Source organism: Theropithecus gelada, chromosome 9 (assembly GCF_003255815.1).
Source record: "Theropithecus gelada isolate Dixy chromosome 9, Tgel_1.0, whole genome shotgun sequence".
Lineage (NCBI taxonomy): Eukaryota > Metazoa > Chordata > Mammalia > Primates > Cercopithecidae > Theropithecus > Theropithecus gelada.
This window is the reverse complement of record NC_037677.1, coordinates 66192385-66217960: the sequence shown is the minus strand read 5'-3', so window position 1 is coordinate 66217960 and position 25576 is coordinate 66192385. Positions and strand designations below refer to the sequence as shown.

At 38.9% G+C, this 25576-nt stretch overlaps 2 protein-coding genes across 9 annotated transcripts in view; one reads left to right on the top strand and one right to left on the bottom strand.

Annotated features, from left to right (window-relative positions):
• The window catches only part of SIRT1 (sirtuin 1), a 35595-nt gene extending 31024 nt beyond the window's left edge, over positions 1–4571 (top strand). For all 4 annotated transcript variants that reach the window (XM_025397868.1, XM_025397870.1, XM_025397869.1 and 1 more), the window contains one exon: positions 2452–4571. In XM_025397868.1, coding sequence (XP_025253653.1) covers positions 2452–2780 — 329 coding nt within the window. In that variant the 3' untranslated portion in view covers positions 2781–4571. The remainder of the gene's footprint in view (positions 1–2451) is intronic.
• A 1852-nt stretch (positions 4572–6423) lies between these two features.
• Positions 6424–25576, bottom strand: part of HERC4 (HECT and RLD domain containing E3 ubiquitin protein ligase 4) — a 151664-nt gene continuing 132511 nt past the window's right edge. For 3 of the 5 annotated variants that reach the window (XM_025396583.1, XM_025396584.1, XM_025396586.1), the window contains 5 exons: positions 24292–24358; positions 20904–20986; positions 17324–17507; positions 9909–10011; positions 6424–7661 (listed from right to left, as the gene is read on the bottom strand). In XM_025396583.1, the coding sequence (XP_025252368.1) occupies positions 7453–7661; positions 9909–10011; positions 17324–17507; positions 20904–20986; positions 24292–24358 (646 nt within the window). In that variant the 3' untranslated portion in view covers positions 6424–7452. The remainder of the gene's footprint in view (positions 7662–9908; positions 10012–17323; positions 17508–20903; positions 20987–24291; positions 24359–25576) is intronic. The other 2 variants (XM_025396582.1, XM_025396585.1) reach the window with 2 other exon arrangements.

The window sequence follows — 25576 nt, the reverse complement described above, 5'->3', positions numbered from 1 at the left end:
ACGCCATTCTCCTGCCTCAGCCTCCCGAGTAGCTGGGACTACAGGCGCCCGCCACCTCGCCCGGCTAAGTTTTTGTATTTTTAGTAGAGACGGGGTTTCACTGTGTTAGCCAGGATGGTCTCGATCTCCTGACCTCGTGATCCGCCCGTCTCGGCCTCCCAAAGTGCTGGGATTACAGGCTTGAGCCACCGCGCCCGGCCTTGTTTTTTTTTTTTTTTTGTGATGGAGTCTCACTCTTGCCCAGGCTGGATGGAGTGCAGTGGCACAATGTCAGTTCACTGCAGCCTCCACCTCCCAGGTTCAAGTGATTCTTCTGCCTCAGCCTCCTGAGTAGCTGAGATTACAGGCGTGCGCCACCATGCCCGGGTGATTTTTGTATTTTTAGTAGAGACAGGGTTTTGCCATGTTGGTAAGTCTAGTCTCAATCTCCTGACCTTGTGATCCACCCGCCTCGGCCTCCAGAAGTGCTGGAATTACAGGCGTGAGCCACCATGCCCAGCCCCAAAAGGTAGATTGTACTTGGAGATTAGATTATACAAGGCTTTCTAAGGAGCAAAATATTTAACAATAGGTAGGGATTTAAAAAGAGCAGACGTGTTCCCAGGGGAAACTAGAAAAAGCATAGAAGGATGCTTATGTTTGCAAATCGTGGCAGAAGTCAGAAAGTAGAAGAATTGCTACTGACTTAGGTAATATACAGTCGTCTCTATCATATACAAAGTCTACCTGTGCACTAAGACTTGCACTGGGAACTTTTCTTGAATGTCATTTTTGCATAAATCTCTTTTCCCAGGAAACAGAGTTAACCTGGAGCAGTCATTTTTATTTTTTTACATTTTTTTAAATTTATTTTTTGAGACGGAGTTTTGCTTTTGCTGTCCAGGCTGAAGTACAATGGCGTGATCTCGGCTCACGGCAACCTCCGCCTCCCAGGTTCCAGCGATTCTCCTGCCTCAGCCTCCTGAGTAGCTGTAGCTGAGACCACAGGCGTGTGCCCTCATGCTAATTTTTTTTTTTTTTTTTTTAAGTTTTTGTAGAGACAAGTTCTTGCCACATGGCCCAGACTGATCTTGAACTCCTGGGCTCAAGCAGTCTGCCTGCCTTGGCCTCCCAAAGTGTAGGGATTACAGGTGTGAACTCCTGGGCTCAAGCAGTCTGCCTGCCTTGGCCTCCCAAAGTGTAGGGATTACAGGTGTGAGCCACTGTGCCCTGCCTGTGGTGTCTTAGGAAACTGATGAGTACTATGTATCTGTTGTAATAGAGGGAAATAAGTGGTTTTCACAGTGATTTGTAGTGGACTGTGAAATAAATTTCAGGGATTCAGGTCAGAATTGTCACACAGGTTGTAGTCAGGGTGAGAACTGGGTCATGATGCAGTATAAAAAAGTTTGAGAGCCACTTTGGAGGGAACTTTAGGTTTGCCACCTACCAGTGTGGTAACCAGGCTTTTGTGAATTAGTCTGGGATACGGTACAATAAATATTACATTTATTATGTGTGAAAAGAGATGTTAAGTTAGGGACATACTGTGAATTCAAGGGTAGAAAACTTTTCCATCAGTTTTTAGGGATCCTACTCTTTCACTTAAACCCCAAATGGCCAAGCTAGGTTTGATTTGGTGTGCTCTAGAAAGAACTTTATTGGTATTCATGGATTCAGATTACATCTTCTAGGACTTCAAAAGCATCTTAGACTGTATGTGTATATACACACACATTCTGAATCAGTAGGTGGCTCACGGGGCCTGAGATCTTCTCGAGTGAATCTAAATTTAGATTCACAGGTGATACTGTAGATTCAGTGTCTACAGACTACACTATGAATTTGTGGTGATTACATTATTGACAATATTTTAGGTTTATAATCAGAAAAAAGTTAAATGAAAATAGTTAATGAAGATGCTTTAAAAGCCTGTGTGCTTTAGAGAAGTTGCTTAATGAACACAAATTGGGTATCTAATGTAGGCTAGGCTGGATACTTCATTTTCATCAAATCTTTTTAAAATAATTGGTGAAATAACCTTTATTGAATATGGTTCTCTACATTTTTCACACTTCCCTCCTTCATAGGGTTGTGAAAATTTATTTCATTCTCTAGATGAAATTGAGGCACAGAGGTACACTTACAAATTTACAAAGATATAATAAATGGCAGAACTAAGATTTGAACCCAGGACTAAGTGTATTGCTTGTATTTAATTAATTTTTAAGAGACAGGCCATCACTGTGTTGCCTAGGCTGGCCCTTGAACTCCTGGGCTCAAGCAGTCCACCCGCCTCATCCTCCTGAGTAGCTGGAACTGCAGGCACATCATGGCCTCTCAGTTGTTTTTAAACACTAATGGTAGTCTTTCATAAGGACACTTATAAAAGGCAGAGCTGGTACCCACACTTCATTCCAGACTGCTCAGACTTAGAAAACTGAAAGTAACGTTTTCATCATTATATTTCAGGTAATCAGTATCTGTTTTTGCCACCAAATCGTTACATTTTCCATGGCGCTGAGGTATATTCAGACTCTGAAGATGACGTCTTATCCTCTAGTTCTTGTGGCAGTAACAGTGATAGTGGGACATGCCAGAGTCCAAGTTTAGAAGAACCCATGGAGGATGAAAGTGAAATTGAAGAATTCTACAATGGCTTAGAAGATGAGCCTGATATTCCAGAGACAGCTGGAGGAGCTGGATTTGGGACTGATGGAGATGATCAAGAGGCAATTAATGAAGCTATATCTATGAAACAGGAAGTAACAGACATGAACTATCCATCAAACAAATCATAGTGTAATAATTGTGCAGGTACCGGAATTGTTCCACCAGCATTAGGAACTTTAGCATGTCAAAATGAATGTTTACTTGTGAACTCTATAGAGCAAGGAAACCAGAAAGGTAATATTTATAGATTGGTAAAATAGATTGTTTTTCATGGATAATTTTTAACTTCATTATTTCTGTACTTGTACAAATTCAACACTAACTTTTTTTTTTAAAAAAAAGGTACTAAGTATCTTTAATCAGCTGTTGGTCAAGACTAACTTTCTTTTAAAGATTCATTTGTATGATAAATTCATATGTATATATAATTTTTGTTTTTGTCTAGTGAGTTTCAACATTTTTAAAGTTTTCAAAAAGCCATCGGAATGTTAAATTAATGTAAAGGGAACAGCTTATCTAGACCAAAGAATGGTATTTTCACTTTTCTTTGTAGCATTGAATGGTTTGAAGTACTCAAAATCTGTTAACTCTAAACTTTTGATTCTTTAACACAATTACTTATTTTTAAACACTGGCATTTTCCAAAACTTGTGGCAGCTAACTTTTAAAAATCTCAAATGACATGCAATATGAGTAGAAGGAAGTCGACAATAGGTGGGAGGGCACTCAGTTGTCTTTACTTTTAAAAGTAATACTTGGTGCTAAGAATTTCAGGATTATTGTATTTATGTTTAAATGAAGATGGCTTTTGTACTTCCTGTGGACATGTAGTAATGTCTATATTGGCTCATAAAACTAACCTGAAAAACAAATAAATGCTTTGGAAATGTTTCAGTTGCTTTAGAAACAATAGTGCCTGCCTGGATCCCCTTAGTTTTGAAATATTTGCCATTGTTGTTTAAATACCTATCACTGTGGTAGAGCTTGCATTGATCTTTTCCACAAGTATTAAACTGCCAAAATGTGAATATGCAAAGCCTTTCCGAATCTATAATAATGGTACTTCTACTGGGGAGAGTGTAATATTTTGGACTGCTGTTTTCCATTAATGAGGAGAGCAACAGGCCCCTGATTACAGTTCCAAAGTAATAAGATGTTAATTATAACTCAGCCAGAAAGTACATGTCTCCTTCCATTGGGAGGATTTGGTGTTAAATACCAAACTGCTAGCCTAGTATTATGGAGATGAACATGATGTAACTTGTAATAGCAGAATAGTTAATGAATGAAACTAGTTCTTATAATTTATCTTTATTTAAAAGCTTAGCCTGCCTTAAAACTAGAGATCAACTTTCTCAGCTGCAAAAGCTTCTAGTCTTTCAAGAAGTTCATACTTTATGAAATTGCACCGTAAGCATTTATTTTTCAGACCATTTTTGAACATTACTCCCAAATTAATAAAGTATTCCTCTGTTGCTTTAGTATTTATTACAATAAAAAGGGTTTGAAATATAGCTGTTCTTTATGCATAAAATACCCAGCTAGGACCATTACTGCCAGAGAAAAAAAATCGTATTTGAATGGCCATTTCCCTACTTAAAAGATGTCTGAATCTGAATTTATTTGGCTACACTAAAGAATGCAGTATATTTAGTTTTCCATTTGCATGATGTGTTTGTGCTATAGATAATATTTTAAATTGAAAAGTTTGTTTTAAATTATTTTTACAGTGAAGACTGTTTTCAGCTCTTTTTATATTGTACATAGTCTTTTATGTAATCTACTGGCATATGTTTTGTAGACTGTTTAATGACTGGATATCTTCCTTCAACTTTTGAAATACAAAACCAGTGTTTTTTTACTTGTACACTGTTTTAAAGTCTATTAAAACTGTCATTTGACTTTTTTCTGTTAACTTACATTGTTTAAGGTATATAATTTTTAAATCTTGCAGAATTTGTACAGCTTCGAATGCTATAGTATTAGATGCTTTCTTTCTCATACTACATTTCTTCATTCAGTTTATTACATTAGTCTCACCAGACCAGTACTTGCAAACACTGATGGTGCTGATCGTAGCAGGCGATGCATCACCACCAAGCATTTCAGAACTGTTTCAACCATTTTAGGCTAGAGGCCTGAGCAAGTAAAACGTGGGGAAAAGGCAGGGCAGGGCCTAAGAAGGATGTGACAATGTCCTATAATAAAGGACCAGAAGTTTGGGATTCGAGAGAGAACAGGAAGTGGTGGATAGTGAAAATCCATGTGATACAAAGGCTGGGTTAACTGAAAATCTGTTCTTGGATGCCAGGTCTTTTAAGTCCAAAGACTACAGACATTTGGTATCAACTTTTTGAGGCTGACCTGAGAACCTACTTATTTTGAGGGAGAAAGTACTCTTGAAGAGGCCAGCAGTGTCCCCCTTAAAATGTATGTGTAACTTGGTCAGGTGCTGTGGCTCACACCTGAAATCCCAGCACTCTGGGAGGCCTAGGTGGGCGGATCACCTGAGGTCAGGAGTTTGAGACCAGCCCGGCCAACATGGTGAAATCCCGCCACCATGCCTGGCTAATTTTTTGTATTTTTAGTAGAGACGGGGTTTCACCGTGTTGGCCAGGCTGGTCTCAAACTCCTAGACTCAAGCCATCTGCCCGCCTCAAGTCTTCCAAGTGCTGGGATTACAGGTGTGAGCCACCACGCCCAGCCTGCATTCCGGTTTTTATTTCCTTTTAATTGAAAGGAATGTCTTAGTTCTGCTGTCTTATTAATCATCCTGAACAATGGCTACTAGCTTGAATGACTTAAGACAGGAGAGCTACAAACACACTATATATTTGTACCTTACAAATAGATGTGTGGAGGCCAAATACTTCAGTATTTAGCCAACTCAATAATCAAAGTCCCTACAATTTAGCAAATGATCTGCAGCTTTGCTGCTCTTATCTACAAAGCTCGGGACTTTTCTTGTTTTTTAAAAGTAAATGGCAATTTCAGAAATCTTCAATGGTATTTTAACTTTCCACCATGAATCTCCTTGCTGTTAGTTAATACACTGTATCATAGTCTAGAGTAACAGGGAGGAAGTGTCCCCAAATTAAGCTTTGTACAATGTGCTCCCGGATGAGATGCTATTCTCTTGTTACAGTATTTGTTCATGGAACTATTAATCCAAAGTGCCTGCTATTTCACAGATTGGCTTCATAATATACAAAGGTTACTACTATTGAGAAACAGCATCTGACATGTTTTTGATTCAAATAATTACTACCTCAAGGAGTGGACAAACAGGGAATATGGTATAATATCAGGTACGTGGAGACATTCTCATGGGGAAGAATGCCACTACTTTGAGGAAAAGTACCTTAGGTGAGAACACTGTTTTAGTGCTTCTATCTATGGAAGAGTTCTATGGTTCGCCAATAGTTTCTTAAGTTGACCTACTGAAAAGTACAAGTCCACAACCCCTCATCCAACCCCTTGGGCTTATTTGCATTTTGGAATTACAAATTTTAAAGAATTTTTTTAAAGCACCCAACAGGGGTCATAGTCTTATTTAGTGAATACCATAAATAGCTTCCACAATTCAGATCAGGTTTTTCTGCAAAGTGAGAGATGACAATATTTTCAGTTTTTTTAGATTTTAGAATTACAGGTTAAGAGACTGCGGACCTCTATAAATTCGTATGGGAATAGAAAGCAATCTGAAATTCAAGAGACCTTCCCTGAGCCATCCCTCTTTTTGAAAAATTTTGACTCTTATATGAGAACCACTGAAAGTTTAAATATTAAAACAATAAATCTTTATTAAACAGTTTTCACGGCATTTTAAAATAAATTTAAAAAATAAATATTTGCATTCTAGCAGAAAGTCACAGGTATTGCATCAACTCACTTTTACAATTTAATGGCATGAGATAACTAAGCATCAGCACCATAAAACCGTTAAGATTTGTTTCTTAAATTCAAGGAAATAGCTCTAAAGCCCTGCAGCATCAATACTTTTGAAAGCTATAACCCAGTGATTGGTGCTCATAGTAGCCAATGTTTCTTTCTATTACTGGCAACTGTGGAGACAGAGTTCTTCCAGTACTAAATATTAATAAGCTCTCTGATCAACAATCCCCCATCTATCAGCATGTCATGTCAGGATTCACAAAAGAGAAAAGAACTGCAGGTTATGTAGTATATTCCCTATTTGTGATTTAGGTTTGCACAAAGACATTCTAGCAAAAAAAAGATCGTGTTTCCACCATGCTACCTTTTTTTTCTTTTTATACAGTTTCAGAGTAAGATTTAAATCATAATTTTTAACCTCTAAAAGTCTGCTCAAGTTCAATTACAACCATAGAAACTGTACTGGTATCAGAACATAACTATTTTATTACAAAACTTAACATTATTTACAAAATGAAAAAATAATGAAATGACTATTGCAGGCCAAAGTTAAAGGTTTTTCACTCAATGATTGAAGAAAAATTAAGCAATATTTCCATGCACTCACACCAGATCATTTCTGAAATATGCAAACTCTTAAAACTCATGTTAGTAGAACTTTAATGTATTCACAATACTTGTTATGTTTATTTGAAGATGGTCAAAAAAATCCATGGTTCTGTACAATAATATTAACAGTTTGTTCATTTTCCTTTAATGTTTTGACTTCCATGAACACTCGTAGATTGAACATTCTGCAAGTAAGAATTATAATAGTGCCTCTGTCACCTTGCTGAATTCATCACCACAAGAAAAACACAAATAGTTTAATGCTTTTGCAGTAAACTGAATAGTTGAACTCCAAAGTTATATTAAACTGAAGCCTTCATTGTGATCAATAGCTTGGATCAGTTTAGAGCGTAGAGTTTCTTTATCTGTATATTTTGGAAGATCCAGAAGATTAAAACAAGTATGGGAAACTGGGAGATATTCCTCACCACCTCCTGTTGACTGGATGACTAGTTTCAGACTCTTCATACCAAGAATAGGAATGCGATCACTACCTGTCAAAAATACTGCCAAGAAAGAAACCATTCAGTCAACCACTTCAAAACAAAAAGTAGCAAGTCATATTTTGTACAGTCACTACAGCAGAGCTTCACATTAACATCTGCTCTAATGTGTTAACTTACTCCCTAATTTGTGGAAGACAAGTTTTTTGAGACACATTCTAATTGCTCATTCACAATATTTTTTCTTTGAAAGTATAATCTTAATACTGGCACAAAGGAAGTGCTTAATACATGTTTGATAAGTAACTATTGTCATTGCCAAAACATTTTGAGAGCCCTTTTTTGGAAAAAGCCATTTAGAACTAGTTGACAAACCAAATAAAAATGCAGTTTTGATTATGATTTCTTTTTCTATTTGCTTCATTTCTGTTTTTTGCTTTTTTTTTTTTTTTAAATCAGAAATTTATAATGGGCAGCCAAAATTCAAATCATTCTTTTTTTTTTTTTTTGAGACGAGCCTTGCTCAGTTGCCTAGGCTGGAGTGCAGCCTCGACCGCCTGGGCTCGAGCAATCCTCTCACCTCGGCTTCTGGAGTAGCTGGGAGCATCGGCGCGTGTCACCAAGCCCAGGGCTAATTTTTGTAGAGATGAGGTTTTGCCATGTTGCCCAGGCTCAAAACACTCTTAAAGAGTAATGATTTCTCATCCTTATGACATGCAGAAGAATTTGACCAAGATTCTCGGAGAGATTGCTAAAACATTCTTGGCAACAGCAGGAGTATCAAAGGAAATGTCACTGATTTGGACACATAAATTCTGACAACTTTAAAAATAAGCCAAATTTCAATTAGAATACAGACTTTAACAGAAGAAAGATACTCAGGCATCAGTTATAAATGAGGGAACTAAAGCCTGAAAAAGCTTTATTTTATATAGAAATTGCCAAAGTTTTAGTCTTGAAGCAAAAAGAAAATGAAGAACAAACAGAGAAAAGAGCAATACAGTTGGCCCTCCATATCTGTGAATTGTGTATCCATGGATTCAACCAACTGCAAATGGAAAATATTTTCAAAAAATGGCTGCTTGTGACTGTACTGAGTATGTCAACTTTTTTTCTTCACACTGGTCCCTCAACAATACAGTATAACAACTATTTACATAGCATTTACTTTGTATGAGGTATTAATACAGGTATATTCATGTGTCAATGAGGAGGATATGTTCTGGGAAATGCATCATTAGGCGATTTCATTGTGTAAACATCATATATTTACACAACCTAGACAGTACAGTCTACTACACACCTAGGTTACGTGATACAGTCCTACTGCTCCCAGGCTACAAACCTGTACAGCATGGTACTGTACTGATTTCTGTAGGTAACTGTAACATAACAGTAGGTATCTGTGTATCTAAACACAGTAAAGGTACAGTAGGTTATTATAAGGTATTATAATCTTTTTTTTTTTTTTTTTTTTTTTTTTTGAGGCGGAGTCTTCACTCTGTCCCCCAGGCTGGAGTGCAGTGGCACCATCTCGGCTCACTGCAAGCTCCGCCTCCCGGGTTCGCGCCATTCTCCTGCCTCAGCTTCCCGAGTAGCTGGGACTACAGGCGCCGCCACCGCGCCCGGCTAATTTTTTGTATTTTAGTAGAGACGGGGTTTCACCTTGTTAGCCAGGATGGTCTCGATCTCCTGACCTCGTGATCCGCCCGCCTCGGCCTCCCAAAGTGCAGGGATTACAGGCGTGAGCCACCGCGCCCGGCCCAAGGTATTATAATCTTAACGGACCACTATCATATATGTGGTCTCTCGTTCACTGAAAAGTCATTATGTGGCACATGACTAATCTAGAGATGACTGAAAGTATAAGGATGTGCATAGGTTATATGCAAATACGATGCCAATTTATATAAGAAACTTGAGCGTATATTGGATTTGGGTATCCTTGGCAGGGAGGTCTTGGAACCAATCCCCCAGTGTATGCCAAAGGATGACTACTCCAGAGATCTTTTTAGAAATCTAAAAGGAGTTCTACAATCCTAGTTTATTGTAACCAGTTTATTGTAACTGTAACATAGCTATAGTTTGCTTTCATTTCCAAGTTAGCTTCTGTTTTACTTCATAGAATGAATCAATGCTATTTTGGAGGCAAACTGAATTTAGCCTTTGAAATAAGAAAATACATGTACTGAAGAGTGCAGATCAGTTCTTTTTCAAAAAAATTACTTGAAGATTAAAAACAGGACTTTGGAATAATACTATAATTAGATTCCAGACTCATAAAGTACACAACTAATTAGAAATACTTACACAGAAACTGCTTCTTCTTTTCCAATGGTAATTCGTGAAATACCTCCCAAAAAATTTTTATCGTAGGATGTTCTGCCCAATATTCCCCTTTGTATTCTGTATTCTAAAAACAACATAATCTTTTATTAGTATGAAGGGATACACTGGCTAATATATTAGCACATAAAGCTAACATGGTCCAGGAGTTTGAAACTCGTGCAATTCAGTGGATTGCCCACTGTTTCCTGGACATTTACAATTTGAAGTTATTAGTTCCAGGTGAAAAAGAAATACGTAAGAATCACCAGAAATCTTTCCCAGCACTTCAAATAACATGATAGGATCATACTATCATCTTCAAAAGTAAAATAAAGAGAAACTAGAATTACTAAAATAATGTTGTAGGACCATTAAAAGTTTGACATGGAATTATCTGTGATAATCAGAAAATTTCCTTTTTCTGTATTCATGAACAGAAGTCAAACATTAAAATTTATCTCTCCTTTTAAAAATATGGTACTAAGCGACACTAAAAATTTTCTGAGGTAGTTTACAAGATGGCCACCAGTGAGCACTGCCTCCTGGTATTCATGCCCGTGTGTAATAAGGACATTGTGAATATAAGGAACGTATGACTTCTGAGACTAAATCATAAAAAAAACCTCTATGGCTGGGCACAGTGGCTCACTCCTGTAATCCCAGCACTTTGGGAGGTGGAGGCGGGCGGATCACAAAGTCAGGAGATCGAGACCATCCTGGCTAACACAGTGAAACCCTGTCTCTACTAAAAATACAAAAAAAGTTAGCCAGACGTGGTAGTCTGCGCCTGTTGTGCCAGCTGCTGGGGAGGCTGAGGCGGGACAATGGCGTGAACCCGGGAGGCAGAGCTTGCAGTGAGTCGAGATCGCACCACTGCACTCCAGCCTGGGTGACAGAGCAAGGCTCTGTCTCAAACAAACAAAAACAAAACAAACAAACAAAAACCTCTATGGCTTCAGCCCTTCTTCTGGATCACTCACTCTGGGGGGAACCAGTTGTCATTTTATGAGGATATTCAAACATCCCTATATGAAGAGAAGTACTCATGGTACTATACTGAGGTCCCTGCCAACAGTCAGGTGAGTAAGCCACCTTGGAAGTGAATCTCTATCCTTAACCATGCTTTTAGACGACTATAGCGCCAGCCAATATTCTGACTGCAACTTCATGAGGGAACCTTGAGCCCAAACTACTCAGCGAAGCCACTCCTGAATTCCTGACCCACAGAAACTATAAAACAACAAAGTTTCATTGTTATTTTGAAGCCAATAAGTTTTGAGGTAATTTGAAGCCAGTAAGTTTTGGGGTAATATATCTCCCCTTTCAAAAATATTAGTACTGGCCAGGCGTGGTGGCTCACGCCTGTAATCCCAGCACTTTGGGAGGCCGAGGCAGGTGGATCACTTGAGGTCAGGAGCTCCAGACCAGCCTGGCCAACATGGTCAAACCCCATCTCTACTAAAAATACAAAAATTAGCTGGGCGTGGTGGCACATGCCTGTAATCCCAGCTACGTGGGGGAGGCTGAGGCAGGAGAATTGCTTGAACCCGGGAGGCAGAGGTTGTAGTGAGCCGAGACTGCGCCACTGCACTCCAGCCTGGTCAACAAGAGCGAAATTCCATCCCCGCTGCCCCCGACCCAAAAAAAAATTAGTACTAAGAGAGAAGGTGGTAGGAAGCAGAGAGGAAATAGTTTATATTGTGAACTGTTCTTATCCAGCCACAATTGGCCTTAACTTTCAGTTCTTCAGATGCATCAGGTCCTTTGGACGTACTGTTTCCTCAGCCTACACCACTCAGACACATCCTTTCTTCTTTGGTCATCAGGCTAATTTTTACCCTTTTAGGGCTCAGATTAAATGCCATCTAATTCATTCATTGATTCATCCAACAAATATGAGTTTTAGTCAATGTTTTTGGCCCTGGGAAAACCTCAGTGAAGAGAATCCTCACTTAGCCTTGCGGAGCTTACTATCTCGTGAGAGGCGTTCCCAGATTCATCTAGCCTAGATTAGGTTCCTCCTTATGTACCACTCACTAAATTCTTTTTCATTGTATTCATCAAAACTGTGTATAAAGCATTTAATTTCTAGCTCCCTTATTAGGGCAAAGACCATGTCTCTATCTTATTTCCTGCCCCCTCCTCAATCTCTTGCATAGTTTCAGTTGCACATTATCAGGCATACAGTAGAGACTCAATAAATACTTGCTACTGGGCCTCTTGAATTTTGGACTCTCCTTATTTGTAGCCATCATTTATCTTAATCACTGAACTCTCAATAATTCAGATCTGCAAAATATTTGCTGTTAATTGCAAGCAAGTTTGAAGAAAACGGCTTTAATTCTAGCACTCAATTTATTAAACTGTGAGCATGTTAGTGGGGAAGGAAAAGAGGATGGCTAAAATTTTTTTTTTTTTCCTTTTAAATCTCTAAATGGTTTGGTAAAAATGTGCACACATGTCCTGGTCAAGAAAGAACATTTAAAGCTCCAAATCATAATCACTAAAATTGTAATGAATCAGATATACGACAGAAGAAATCAAAGTGTTGTAAGTATAAATACACTATAATATATATACATATATTTGAGATGGAGTCTTGCTCTGTCACCAGGCTGGAGTACAGTGGTGCAATCTTGGCTCACTGCAACCTCTCCCTCCCAGGTTCAAGCGATTCTCTTGCCTCAGCCTTCTGAGTAGCTGGGATTACAGGTACGCACCACCACACCCAGCTAATTTTCATATTTTTAGTAGAGACGGGGGTTTCACTATGTTGGCCAGGATAGTCTCGATCTTCTGACCTCGTGATCCGCCTGCCTCGGCTTCCCAAAGTGCTGGGATTACAGGCGTGAGCCACCGCGCCCGGCCGCTACAATATACTTTTTAAGATGTCCTGTTTTAACTGAATGAACACTTACATCAATTATCACTTCAGGCTAGGTTTCAAGTACTTACTGAGTGCTCTCCTAGGTGCTGGGAATACAGCAGCGAACAAAGAGGCAAAAATTCTGCTCTCACGGTACTTACATTGTGGTCGGGGGGAGGAGCAACCTAAGTAAAATTATGTCAGATCCAAAGAAGCAAAATAAAACAGCGAGGGGAGACAGGATACATGTGCAGGAGAGGGGTTTGCAATTTTAGATCAGTTATCCAGGGAAGGTCTCTGATAAGGTACAAACACGTAAAGGAAGCGAGAGCAAGAATCTTTTGGGATTATCAGGGGAAGAGAATTCCAGGCACATGGAAAAGGAAACAGAAACGCCCTAAGACTGGAACATGCCTGGAGGGTTCTAGGCTCAGCAAGGAGGTTAATAAGGCTGAGGCAGAGTGAGAGGAACGACCACAGGAGATGAAGCAAGGAGAGACAAATTGTGTAGGATCTAAAGGGTGACGAGAAGCTGTCGTATCATTTTCATTTTAAGGTGATTAGAGGTGGAGTCCATTTCCACTGGAGGACCCCTCAAAGTTAGTATCTACAGGCTTCTTCTCTTGAGCAGATCAATTTACTACCACACAGGAACCTTCAGTCTTCTTCCTGAAGGATTTACACCCAGTTACCAGCTGTGTGGCATCCTCAGTTTTACCTGGTTTCCCAAATTGTAAAGCCTCTCTCCCAAGCTGTCTTTTGCTGGGTAGAAAGGGGGACATGAATGGTCCAATTATTCTTTAAAATGACTTTAAAGTAATTCTGTTGCCCTTAGTCCAACCCTCATCCCTGCTATTAAGGGTAACATGGTATACCAATTCTTGAGCCTTTCAGATTCTAGGATATACAATGAGTTGCCTCAGGCCAGGCGGACCATGATGTCAGGAGTTCGAGACCAGCCTGGTCAATATGGTGACACCCTGTCTCTACTAAAAAAATAAAAAAATCAGCCGGGCATAGTGGCATGCCTGTAGTTCCATACTTGGGAAGCTGAGGCAGAAGAATCGCTTGAACTTGGGAGGCGGATGTTACAGTGAGCCAAGATCGCACCACTGCACTCCAGCCTGGGTGACAGAGCGAGACTCCATCTCAAAACAACAACAACAAAAAAGAGTTGCCTCCTGACAATCCTGTCCCTCTGGAGGCTTATAATTCAGTTTTCCTCTGCTCTAAGTCACTCATCAATTTATCTCCTTACTTTCTGTCTTCCAAAACTATTTCTTCTCTTGTTCATTGCATTTTTATTTTTTAGTTTTTGGTGTGTATATTACCATTTTTATTCCATTTCTGTCATTCTAGTGAGATTTTTGGGAGGGAGAAGACATGTTTATTCCATAATGTTTAATTAGAAGTCCTAATTATTCTTAAAATCTTATTCCTTAAATGACTACACAATAAAACTGGCTATATACTGGTGTGTATATAGTTCTATAAGTTCTAAGCACATATGCAGATTTGTGTAACCACTGCCACAATTAGGATACTGAACAGTCCCATCACTGTTATGCTTAGATGTCTCTTGTGCTACCTCCTCTGAAGTCAGACCCTCCCACTCAACCCCTAGTCTCTGTTCACTATAATTTTTTATCTTTTCAAGAATATCACATAAATGGAACCAAACAGTATGCAACCATTTGAAATTGGCTTCTTTCACTCAGCATAAAGCCTCAGATTCATCCAGTTGTTGCATGTATCAACAGTGCTTTTTTTTCTTTTTTGAGACAGGGTCTTGCTTTGTTGCCTACGTCAGAGTACAGTCAGGGCTCACTGCAGCCTCTACCTCCTGGGCTCAAGGGATCCTCTCACCTCAGCCTCCGGAGTAGCTGGGACTATGGGTGCACGCCACCATAAAGGGCCAATTTTTGTATTTTTTGTAGAGAGGGGTTTCATCATGTTGTCCAGGCTGGTCTCGAACCCCTGGGCTCAAGAGATCTGCCAACCTCAGCCTCCCAAAGTGCCAGGATTTAAGGTGTGAGACACCACGCCCAGCTGTGCATTTCTTTTTAACACTTAGTAGTTATTCTGCTGAATAGGTACACTGTAGTAGGTTCACCCATTCACCCACTGAAGGACATCTAGGTTGTTTCCAGTTTTTTACTCATTTGCAAATTAAAAAAAAAAAAAGTATTTAAAAGTTAAGGTAAAACACACATACCATAAAGTTTACATCTTAACCATTTTAAGTGTACACTTCAGTAGCATTAACTACATTCACAAGGTTGTACCACCATCCATCTCCAGAATTCTTTTCATCTAGTAAAACTGAAACTCTGTCCCCTTTGTTTACAGATTTTTGTGTGAATATAATTCAATACCTGGGAGTAGGACTGCTAGGTCATATAGCAAATGTATGTTTAACTTTAAGAAACCGCCACTGTTTCCAAAGTGACTGTACCATTTTGTATCCCCATCGGCAATGTACAAATGTTCATGCTTTGCGCCTATTAAGATGACTGACATAAAAAGTAGGTAAGTGCTAGCTCTACTTTTTTATGTTAGTCATCTTATTAGGTATACAGTATCTAATTATAAATGCATAAATCAGAGGATGGTACATTATAAAGATAGAAAATCAGCAGATTAACTTCGTATATATCTTCCTCAAAGCTGATCTAACCTTGCACTTTCTGTCACTCTGCCTCCTGGGTTCAGGTGATTCTTGTGTCTCAGCCTCCCAAGTAGCTGGTATTACAGGAGTGCGCCACCACACCTGGCTAATTTTTGTATTTTTAGTAGAGATGGGGTTTCACCATGTTGGCCAGGCTGGTCTCCAACTCCTGGCCTCAAGGGATCTGCCTGCCTCAGCCTCCCAAATTGCTGGGATTACAGGTGTGAGACACCATGCCTAGCTTAACTTAGCACTTTCTCTTTTTTTTTGAGATGGAGTCTTGCTCTGTTGACTGGGCTGGGGTGCAATGGCACAATCTTGGCTCACTGCAACCTCTGCTTCCTGGGTTCAAGCGATTCTCCTGCCTCAGCCTCCCGAGTAGTTGGGACTACAGGCGTGCAAGACTATGCCCAAATTTTTGTGTATTTAGTAGAGATGGGGTTTCACTATGTTGGTTGGCCAGGATGGTCTTGATCTCTTGACCTCGTGATCTGCCCACCTCGGCCTCCCAAAGTGCTGGCATTACAGGCATGAGCCACTGCACCCGGGTAGCACTTTCTATTAAATGTTTATCAGAATCAATATTTGATAATTACTCTGCTAAAAAATGTAACACTGAGACTAATCAGAAAAAAAGGAAACAAAGATTTTTAAGCATCACAACTGCATTTCATAATGGTTTTCCTAGGACTGAGGCAGAACGAAAACCCATTCACTTTTGGCTAGGGCTTTTTGTTTTTTCGGAGAGTGCAGTGGCGTGATCTTGGCTCACTGCAACCTCCGCCTCCCAGGTTGAAGCAATTCTCCTGCCTCAGCCTCCCAAGTAGCTGGGATTACTACACCCGGCTAATTTTTGTATTTTTAGTAGAGACAGGGTTTCAACACGTTGGCAAGGCTGGCCTGGAACTCCTGATCTCAGGTGATCCACCTGCCTCAGTCTCCCAACGTGTTGGAATTACAGGTGTGAGCCACCATGCCCGGGTTGGTTAGGGCTTCTACCCAGCTGTGTCACAGATGACATTTTTCTTTTCTTGAGACAGACAGGCTCCTGCTCTGTCATCCAGGCTCGAGCGCAGTGGTATAATCATGGCTCACTGCAGCCTCAACCACCCGGGATCAAGAGATTCTCCCACCCCAGCCTCCCACAGGTAGGACCACAGGTGTTTGCTACCACATCTGGATAATTTTAAAAATTATTTTTATCTATTTTTATTTACTTAACTTTTTTTTTTTTTTTTGAGACAGAGCCTTGCTCTGTTGCCCAGGCTGGAGTACGGTGGCACAATCTCAGTTCACTGCAACCTCCGCCTCCCAGGTTCAAGAGATTCTCCTGCCTCAGCCTCCTGAGTAGCTGGGATTACAGGCACATGCCACCATGCCCAGCTAATTTTTGTATTTTTAGTAGAGACAGGGTTTCACCATGTAGGCCAGGTGGGTCTTGAACTCCTGACCTCAGGTGATCCACCCACTTTGGCCTCCCAAAGTCCTGGGGTTACAGATGTAAGCCACCGCACCTGGTCTAAGTTATTTTTAGAGATGAAGTCTCGCTATGTTCCCCAGGCTGCTGTTGAACTCCTGGCCTCAAGTGATCCTCCCGCCTAAGCGCCCCAAAGTGCTGGGATTATAGGTGAGAGCCACTGTGCCTGGCCAGATGAGTTTTCTATATCAATACCACCAATTATAGTAGTGTCTAATTCATACACAGTTCAAAAATCCATTCATTGTGGGCCAAGAAGGGTAGAGTGCTTTCCTGTAAAATGGTAGTAATAAAGTGTATAAAACAAAAAATAATACATAAAAAGGCAAGACTTCCACATATGAGCCTTTCCATTTAAACAATATCAAAGATTAGTTTTCCCCTACCTTTTCCAGTTCCTTCCAATCATAATTTGTATTTCCAATGACCATTGCTTGTAGTTCATTAGGCTGAAAGAGCAGAAGGACTTTTCCTCCACAGACCTTATGAAAGCCCGCATGAAAAGCATCAAATAAGGAAGCCACTGATTTATTGAATATGTAATCCACATAAGCATCAACAAACTCTTGTCTAGAAATGAAAAAGCACACATGTACAGATTATAAAATCATTTATGAAGAATCCATAATGTAGTCATTAAAACTTCAAGTGCTCCTACAATTTCTGCTACATATATACGAAACTGAGAATGTATGAGTAGGGTTCAAACAGGACAAAACCAAAGTCATTATGAAAAAAGCTATTATTCTTTCCATATAAAAATCAGCTATATCCATGAGGCATTCAGTTATTCTTAGGCTATTCCTATTGGAAAAAATGTCATTTCCTAATGGGCAGAATAATGTGAATGGCTATGAAAATAATTTTAAAATATTTACAAGTTATTGAGAATTTATATATATCAAGTCACATGCATCCCTAAAAGGAATGATCTGTTACAAACAATAGGTGACGAAAAAATAAGAGCTTTGGGATTCAGATCATTTGACAAACTATAGCCTTCTTTTCCTTGGGTTCCAAGGAATCTGAACAACATTTACTTTAACAAATGCCTGAGAGAGGATACTAAGCATTCTTTTCGGATAATCATTAAAGAGTACAAGTGTAGTTTCTTTTCAAATGTATATCTGAATACATACACAATCACTTCTGATTCTCTTCTACCTCTTATGATACAAAAGGAAACTGTAAAGAAAAAAAGGAAGCCCCTTTAACCCCTGAATTTGAACCACGATCTTATTCAATTTGTTTTGTTTTGCTAGCCACAACATTTTATGATGCTATCTGGTCAAACAAATAACGAGAATGGGTACTAGAAGATTTCACTATTTTATATCTTCATCTTCCAAGTAATAAAGGATGATTCTGCAATAGGAATAATGGTAAACCGCCTTTCAAAACCAAATTTTCTTTCAAAACAAGGATATCTAGGACCTAAAAGTTTTTCCCATCATTTTAAAAACAGCTTTATTTTTATCAAAGTAAGACATATCAAGAGTTTAAAACATCAAATAGTAACAATCCTAACAGCCAACATTTACTGAGCACTACATGTGCTAGGTCTTATTCTAAGTATCTTAAAATATTGTCTCATCTAGTCCTCAAAATCATCCCATGAAATAGGTACAATTTGTCATTCCATTTAACAGAGAAGGACACTAAGGCATTGAGACATCAACTAATTTATTTAAAGTTATAAAGCTTCTAAGTAGCAGAATTAGGATTATAATCCTTTGGACCAATTCCCTGGCAACAGCCATTATTAAAGAATTGTAACAAAATAGAAGAGAATAAAGAAACTCTCTGTCCAACACTTCTCTGCCAGAAATTCCCACTATTCAAAGGCAACTATTTGTTAATTCTTTTTGCTATTCCTTCTGATATTTACATTCAAGCTTCTAACAACACAGTTCTACTGTTATTCCTTAAATTTCAATGTGGTGGTTTGGATTTATCTTTAATGTAATTGTCCCATTCACTTTCTACTCCCCTGCACATCTATTGTATTTATATATCAATTTTTGGTTCAATATTTGTTAACATTTCTATATTATTCACAGTTAAGTTGTATTCTATGGTTACCCTTTTTCCCTTAAAAAGAACTTCTATTTTCCTTAGTTTGCTAATTCATCCCCAACTTCTCCAAAAGAAATATCCATTTCCTCTAGATTCATTCAAAAATTAGATACTATCAGTTGCATTTCTCTACTCGAGCCCTCCATCCTCTTGATCTAACCCAGGTTGTTAGCTTTCTAAATCGACACAGTTATTGATCCTTCAAAAAGAATCCTTGCTTGCGTGAATCGTGGTAGTTTGTTGTTGCTTTTTTAATCCTGTGTCTTCCTCCTTCTTGGTTTAATTCCTTGTTTTGGTAGATAGAACACATCCTCCAGTAATTTCCTGAGAAAAAGGCTTCAGAAGTAAATTCTCTGAGACTGTGCATGTATGAAAATGTTTTTAAACACTCACACACTTGATAATTTGGATACAAAATTCTAAGTTAAAAGTAATTTTTTCCTAAAATTTTGGTCTTCTAGCTTCCAGTGTTCTTTGATTCCAGTGTCTGATGTTACTAATTCTTACGTCTGTGGGTTTTCTGGACAGTTTTAGGATCCCTTTGACTTTGAAAATTTTGAAATTTCATGTATCTTGTCATCTTGTCTTGGTATTGATCTTTTTTCCACTTCTCATGTTTTCAATCTTGAAAGGATGTCATTCATTTCTGGGAATTTTATTTATTTTTTTAAAAATATCTTCTTTGACAGATTTCATTAATTCCATTTCTTTCAAATGAATTTTTTTTTCCATTTTTAATTTTATCCATCTGGATGTCACGCATCATTCTGAGGATACTGATTTCAGTTTCCTCTGACGTTTTGTCCTTCAACCTGCAGGGTTCCTGGTTTCTTGCCATTCTTTTTGACTGTTTCGGTCTTTCTTTAAATGTCTGTTGACCTTTGGCTATCGATTAACTTTTTTTTTTTTTTTTTTTTGAGATGGAGCCTTGCTCTGTCGCCCAGAATGGAGCACAGTGGCACGATCTCAGCTCACTGGGTTCAAGCAGTTCTTCTGCCTCAGCCTCCCAAGTAGCTGGACCTACAGGCACATGCCACCACGGCCAGCTAATTTTTTGTATTTTTAGTAGAGATGGGGTTTCACTGCGTTAGCCAGGATGGTATCATTGTCGTGACCTCATGATCTGACCGCCTCAGCCTCCCAAACTGCTGTGATTGCAGGCGTGAGTCACTGTGCCCGGCCTATGGATTTACATTTTAAATGTTAGGCAGTTTCCCCAGAAAAGGATCTACCACTATACGGTACCAAGGAGGAGGCAGCAATAGACTTTCAGCACTTAATCTCCCTGTTTTCAGTTCAGCTCCTTGCCTGTGGCAGTCTCTAGGTGTCCTCAAATCCACAGTCCAATTTCTCCAAAAGGTAAATTTCCAATTTCCTGCCCAGGCCGGAGAGGGGCAGTTGCCAGCTTCCTGGTGTGCTAAGGGAAACTAGTTTCTTTTGTTGTTGTTTTAAACCCAATGTTAGCATGGGAAACTAGTTTCTAACTGCTTCTCACAAGAGTTCTGTTTCTAGCATTTCCCCAAACACCACACATTTTCTAAAGGTATGTTTTGTTCTCAGCACCCAAACTTTCGTTTTGTGAAGTGATCCAGCTGGCTTCGTGGCTCTCTTTTCCATCTCATGTTGCAGCTTTCTCTGGTTTGCTAAAGTTAGTTACTACTGTTTCCTGGCTTCCAAAAATGTTTGCTGCTGTCACTTCTCCCTTCTCTTTGTTTTGTTTAATGTCTTCAAGGGATTTCAGGAGGAAAAGGCAGATTATTTCCTCACTAACCACTCAAAATTAAAGTTTTATTGGAGTAAAAACTTAGCGTTGTGACACGTTTTCTACACACAGAAGAAAATGTCTACTGAATCTTATTATTCCCACTGTTGCTGCTAAAATTCACTTACCGATTTTGTTTGTTAACAGCTGTGTCTGCACCATTTAGAACCAGCTCTTTGACTTCTGTTGCACCAAAGTTTTCAACTGTGATCTATTAATTTAAATTTTTAAAAAAAGTCAATGTCAGACTCAAAACTTAGAGTATTCTAATAATCTATTATATCTACCTCTCATTTAATAATAAAAAAAAACTACTAAATTTGAGATAAAATTCTGCTACCATATAGCTTATCTGAGAATTCTGCTTAAAGCCAGAACTAGAAATTTTGATCCTCTCTAGTTTGAAATCCTACCATGATTAATTACAAATTACCAAGTGTTTGGTAAGTTAACAAGGAAACTAAGCATTTGTTGTGCATAAAACTTTAGAATGGTTACTATAAAATATTAGGATGTTTTCCTTAGATGAGTGATAAAAATCCAAGTATGAGAATGCATTCAGCTTAGAAAACCACGCATTCTTCCCACATGACAACTGCTACTCCAGGGTTCCTCTACCACCCTTGTTGTAAACTTGATCACAGGCAGTTTTTCCAGTTATGTACTAATTTGGTTTATAAAAATAGTCAAGTATTTTGAAACCTTTTATTTCTTTTACTTCTTGAATTTTTCTAAAAATATTACCATGACCACTTCTGCATCTTTTCTTTTGCTATTCCTTCTTTTTGGAATATTATCCTCTTTTATGAAAACTTGCTATTTATAAAACACTATGATGGGAGTGGGATGTTAGATGAATATACTCCTGCTGTGAAGTTTACTATGTAGTAAAGGAAGAGAAATGTAACATATAAAGAACCAATTATAATAAAATAATGCATTTATAACAGACATATGAACAAAATGTTATCAGATCATAGAGGAATGCAAACAGAATTCTAAACTAGAGGACGTGTGAAAGACCTTGAGGAAGAAATATGCCATCTGAAAAGCACCTACAAGTATGGGTAGTATTTTGAAAGATTAAGAGAGTCAGATTTCAGACAGACAATATCGATTGAACAAAAAAATTAGATATTTACAATATCAAGTTTCTGAAAATGTATGGTAAGTGACTCTGAAAAAGAGGAAGGTAAGGTATATTAAAAAAAATACTGTGTGATATGACAAAACTTGGTATGAAGGGAGGGATACAATGAAAGGAAGAGAGCCAGGTTATAAATGTCTTTGACACCCATTCTAAAGCTATTATTCTACAAGCAATAAAAAGCCACTGAAAAATTTCTGAGAAAGAAATGGCAGTGGGAAGAAATGTTTGAATTACCATAGTTCTTTGAATACAGTAAGAGTTCATAAATTTGGTGACTGATAAATTAGAAATTAAACAGCTTGAAACTCAATTTTTTAGTCAACTGAGATGATGAATAAAAATTCAAGAAACTAACATGGGTATGAGTGAATCAAATGAAAAAGAGAACCAAAATTTCATAGAAAATAGCTTTTTAAAAAAATTTTATGGTCACCTTATTCTAACAGGAACACACTTTGGAAAATGCTTTTCTGTTGTCTGGATTTGCGGAGAGCAACTTTTTTTTTTTTTTTTGAGACGGAGTCTCACTCTGTCACCCAGACTGCAGTGCAATGGCGCGATCTCAGCTCACTGCAACCTCCGCCTCTCGGGTTTAAGCGATTCTCCTGCCTCAGCCTCCCGAGTAGCTGGGATTACAGGCACGTGCCATCACGCCTGGCTCATTTTTTCATTTTTAGTCGAGACGGGGTTTCACCATGTTGGCCAGGCTTGTCTCTAGCTCCTGACCTCAAGTGATATGCCCGCCTCGGCCTCCCAAAGTGCTGGGATTACAGACGTGAGCCACCGTGCCTGGCCAGAAAATAGTCTCAAGATTTTCTTGAAAAGAATATGAACGTGCAATTTTTTCTGGGCAAATTTCATGACAGCAGAATATGGCATCTTTCGTCAGCTCTGACAAAACCATAAAGATAACTGTTGTGTATGTGGCAGGGTGGCAAACAAATATACAAATAAAAAATTTTTTAAATAAAAAGAGGCCGGGTGCTGTGGCTCACGCCTGTAATCCCAGCACTTTGGAAGGCCAACGGGGGCATATCACAAGGTCAAGAGATTGAGACCATCCTGGCCAACATGGTGAAATCCCATCTCTACTAAAAATACAAAAATTAGCTGGGCATGGTGGTGCACACCTGTAGTCCCAGCTACTCAGCAGGCTGAGGCAGGAGAATTGCTTGAACCTGGGAGGTGGAGATTGCAATGAGCTGAGATCGTACCGCTGCATTTCAGCCTGGGCAGAGCAAGACTTTGTCTCAAAAAAGAAAAAGAAAAACTGAAGGTTTTACAATTTTTCCAAGAGTCTAATTTATAATATTCAAATTGTTCCCTTCTGGAGTGCCTTATCATAATCCTTACGAATTTTCTCTTATTTAATTGCCAACTAGTCTACTTCTGCCATATCCTCATCTATAAATGGCTTTGCCTGTGACTGGATCAGTTATTTAACATCCCTTTCAGCCAGGTGCAGTGGCTCACACCTGTAATCCCAGCACTTTGGGAGGCCAAGGCGGGTGGATCACAAGGTCAGGAGTTCGAGACCAGCCTGGCCGATGTGGTGAAACCCTGTCTGTACTAAAAACACAAAAATTAGCTGAGCGTGGTGGCGAGCACGTAATCCCAGCTACTCAGGAGGCTGAGGCAGGAGAATCGCTTGAACCTGGGAGGAAAGGTTGCAGTGAGCCAAGATCGCGCCACTGTACTCCAGCCTGGGTGACACAGCAAGACTATGTCTCAAAAAACAAAAGACAAAAAACCACATCCCTTTCACTGCCTTAAGGAAATTGTGCATCTTTTACAAGATTTGCAATTTCATTTTCCAAATGATATTGCAATGCATTTGCATTTGTTTTATCTATGTCATCCAACAGTGAGTAAGACAAGATGGGCAAGGATGAATGTTAGTGTGAAATAGAAAGGAATGTACCAGTGGAAATTAATGTTTTTAAGTTTAGTAGTAATATTCTCACATTACAATAACCTTTTGCTTCTCTAAAGCATTTCTGTAATTGCAGACTCAAAAATGAACACTTGGGTAAAGAGGACGTCTTGTATTTGTAAATATATTTAGCATAACGATAAAGTACACAGGTTTAAGTCACAGAGGCTGGTATGTATACTGACTCCCAAGGTAATGACTGTTTTCAGTTTTCTTCATCTGTAAAACAGGGATAATCCTAACTTCACTGGATTGTTGAGGATTAAATGAAATGCATGTACTATGACTAGTTAGCACGTAGTAAATGCTCAATAAATGTTAGCTAAAGGATTTGTTAAGAATTCCATCCATCAAAATAAAGAAGAACCATAAGATATAGCTTACATAAAAGGGATGATGAATAATCAGGCTAACCTACATCTTTGCATCTTACCGTAAAATTAAGACAAAATGTTTCCTCTATGTCATCTTCTGGATAATCCAGTAACTGTTGCATGCTTCTGCAAAATAATATACATGTTTCTGAGACGAAAAACATTATTGGATATTTTGACTGTTTTACTTACGGATATATATATATATATACACACACACACACACACACACACTTCTCATTCCCTCTTAGTAAAATCCTTTTGTCAATTTGTAATTTTATATTTGTTGCAGAATAGTGACTACACAATGGCAAACTTATAAATGATGCTGAAGGAAAAAAATTAGTCAAAGGTTCTTATCACTTTTCTGAATACAAAGGCCATGTATTCACCTATTTTTAACATTTTTCCTTATTTTATTTTATTTTACCCGGGATGGAGTCTTCTCTGTTGCCCAGGCTGAAGTGCAGTGGCGCGATCTTGGCTCACTGCAACCTCCGCCCCCCAGGTTTTTAAGCAATTCTCCTGCCTCAGCCTCCAGAGCAGCTAGGATTACAGGTGCCCACCACCATGCCCAGCTAATTTTTGTATTTTTAGTAGAGACCGGGTTTCACCATGTTGGCCGGGCCAGTCTTGAACTCCTGACCTCGTGATCTGCCCACCTCAGCCTCCCGAAGTGCTAGGATTACAGGCATAAGCCACCACACCTGGCCCATTTGTCCTTATTTATATAAAATCTTTAATCCATTTTATTTAATAAATAAAAATAAATTTCACATATTCAAACTAGGAATGAAGGTTATCAGAAGTAAAAGTCCAAATAAATCAATTAATCACTCTCAGAAAAAATTTACTTTCCTAAGGTGATGATCTGATATTTGCAAAGTATTGTCTAACAACTAAAAATTTAGTCTGTCTTTTTTTGTTGAGACAGAGGCTTGCTCTGCCACCCAGGCTGGAGTGCAATGGTACAATCTCAGCTCACTGCAACCTCTGTCTCCTGGGTTCAAGTGATTCTCCTGCCTCAGCTTCCTGAGTAGGTAGGACTACAGGCGTGGGCCACCACGCCTGGCTAATTTTTGTATTTTAGTAGAGATGGGGTTTCACCATGTTGGTCACGCTGGTCTAGAACTCCTGACCTCCACGCTGGTCTCAAACTCTTGACCTTAGGTGATCCACCTGCCTCAGCCTCCCAAAGTGCTAGGATTACAGGTGTGAGCCACTGCGCCAGCCAAATTTCGTCTTTCAATAGAACATTTTGATCTGAGTAACATAATGGATTTTCCTTTATCAGAGAAGAGCATTTGTTTATTTCAGAAATTTAACAAGAAGAACAAAATATAT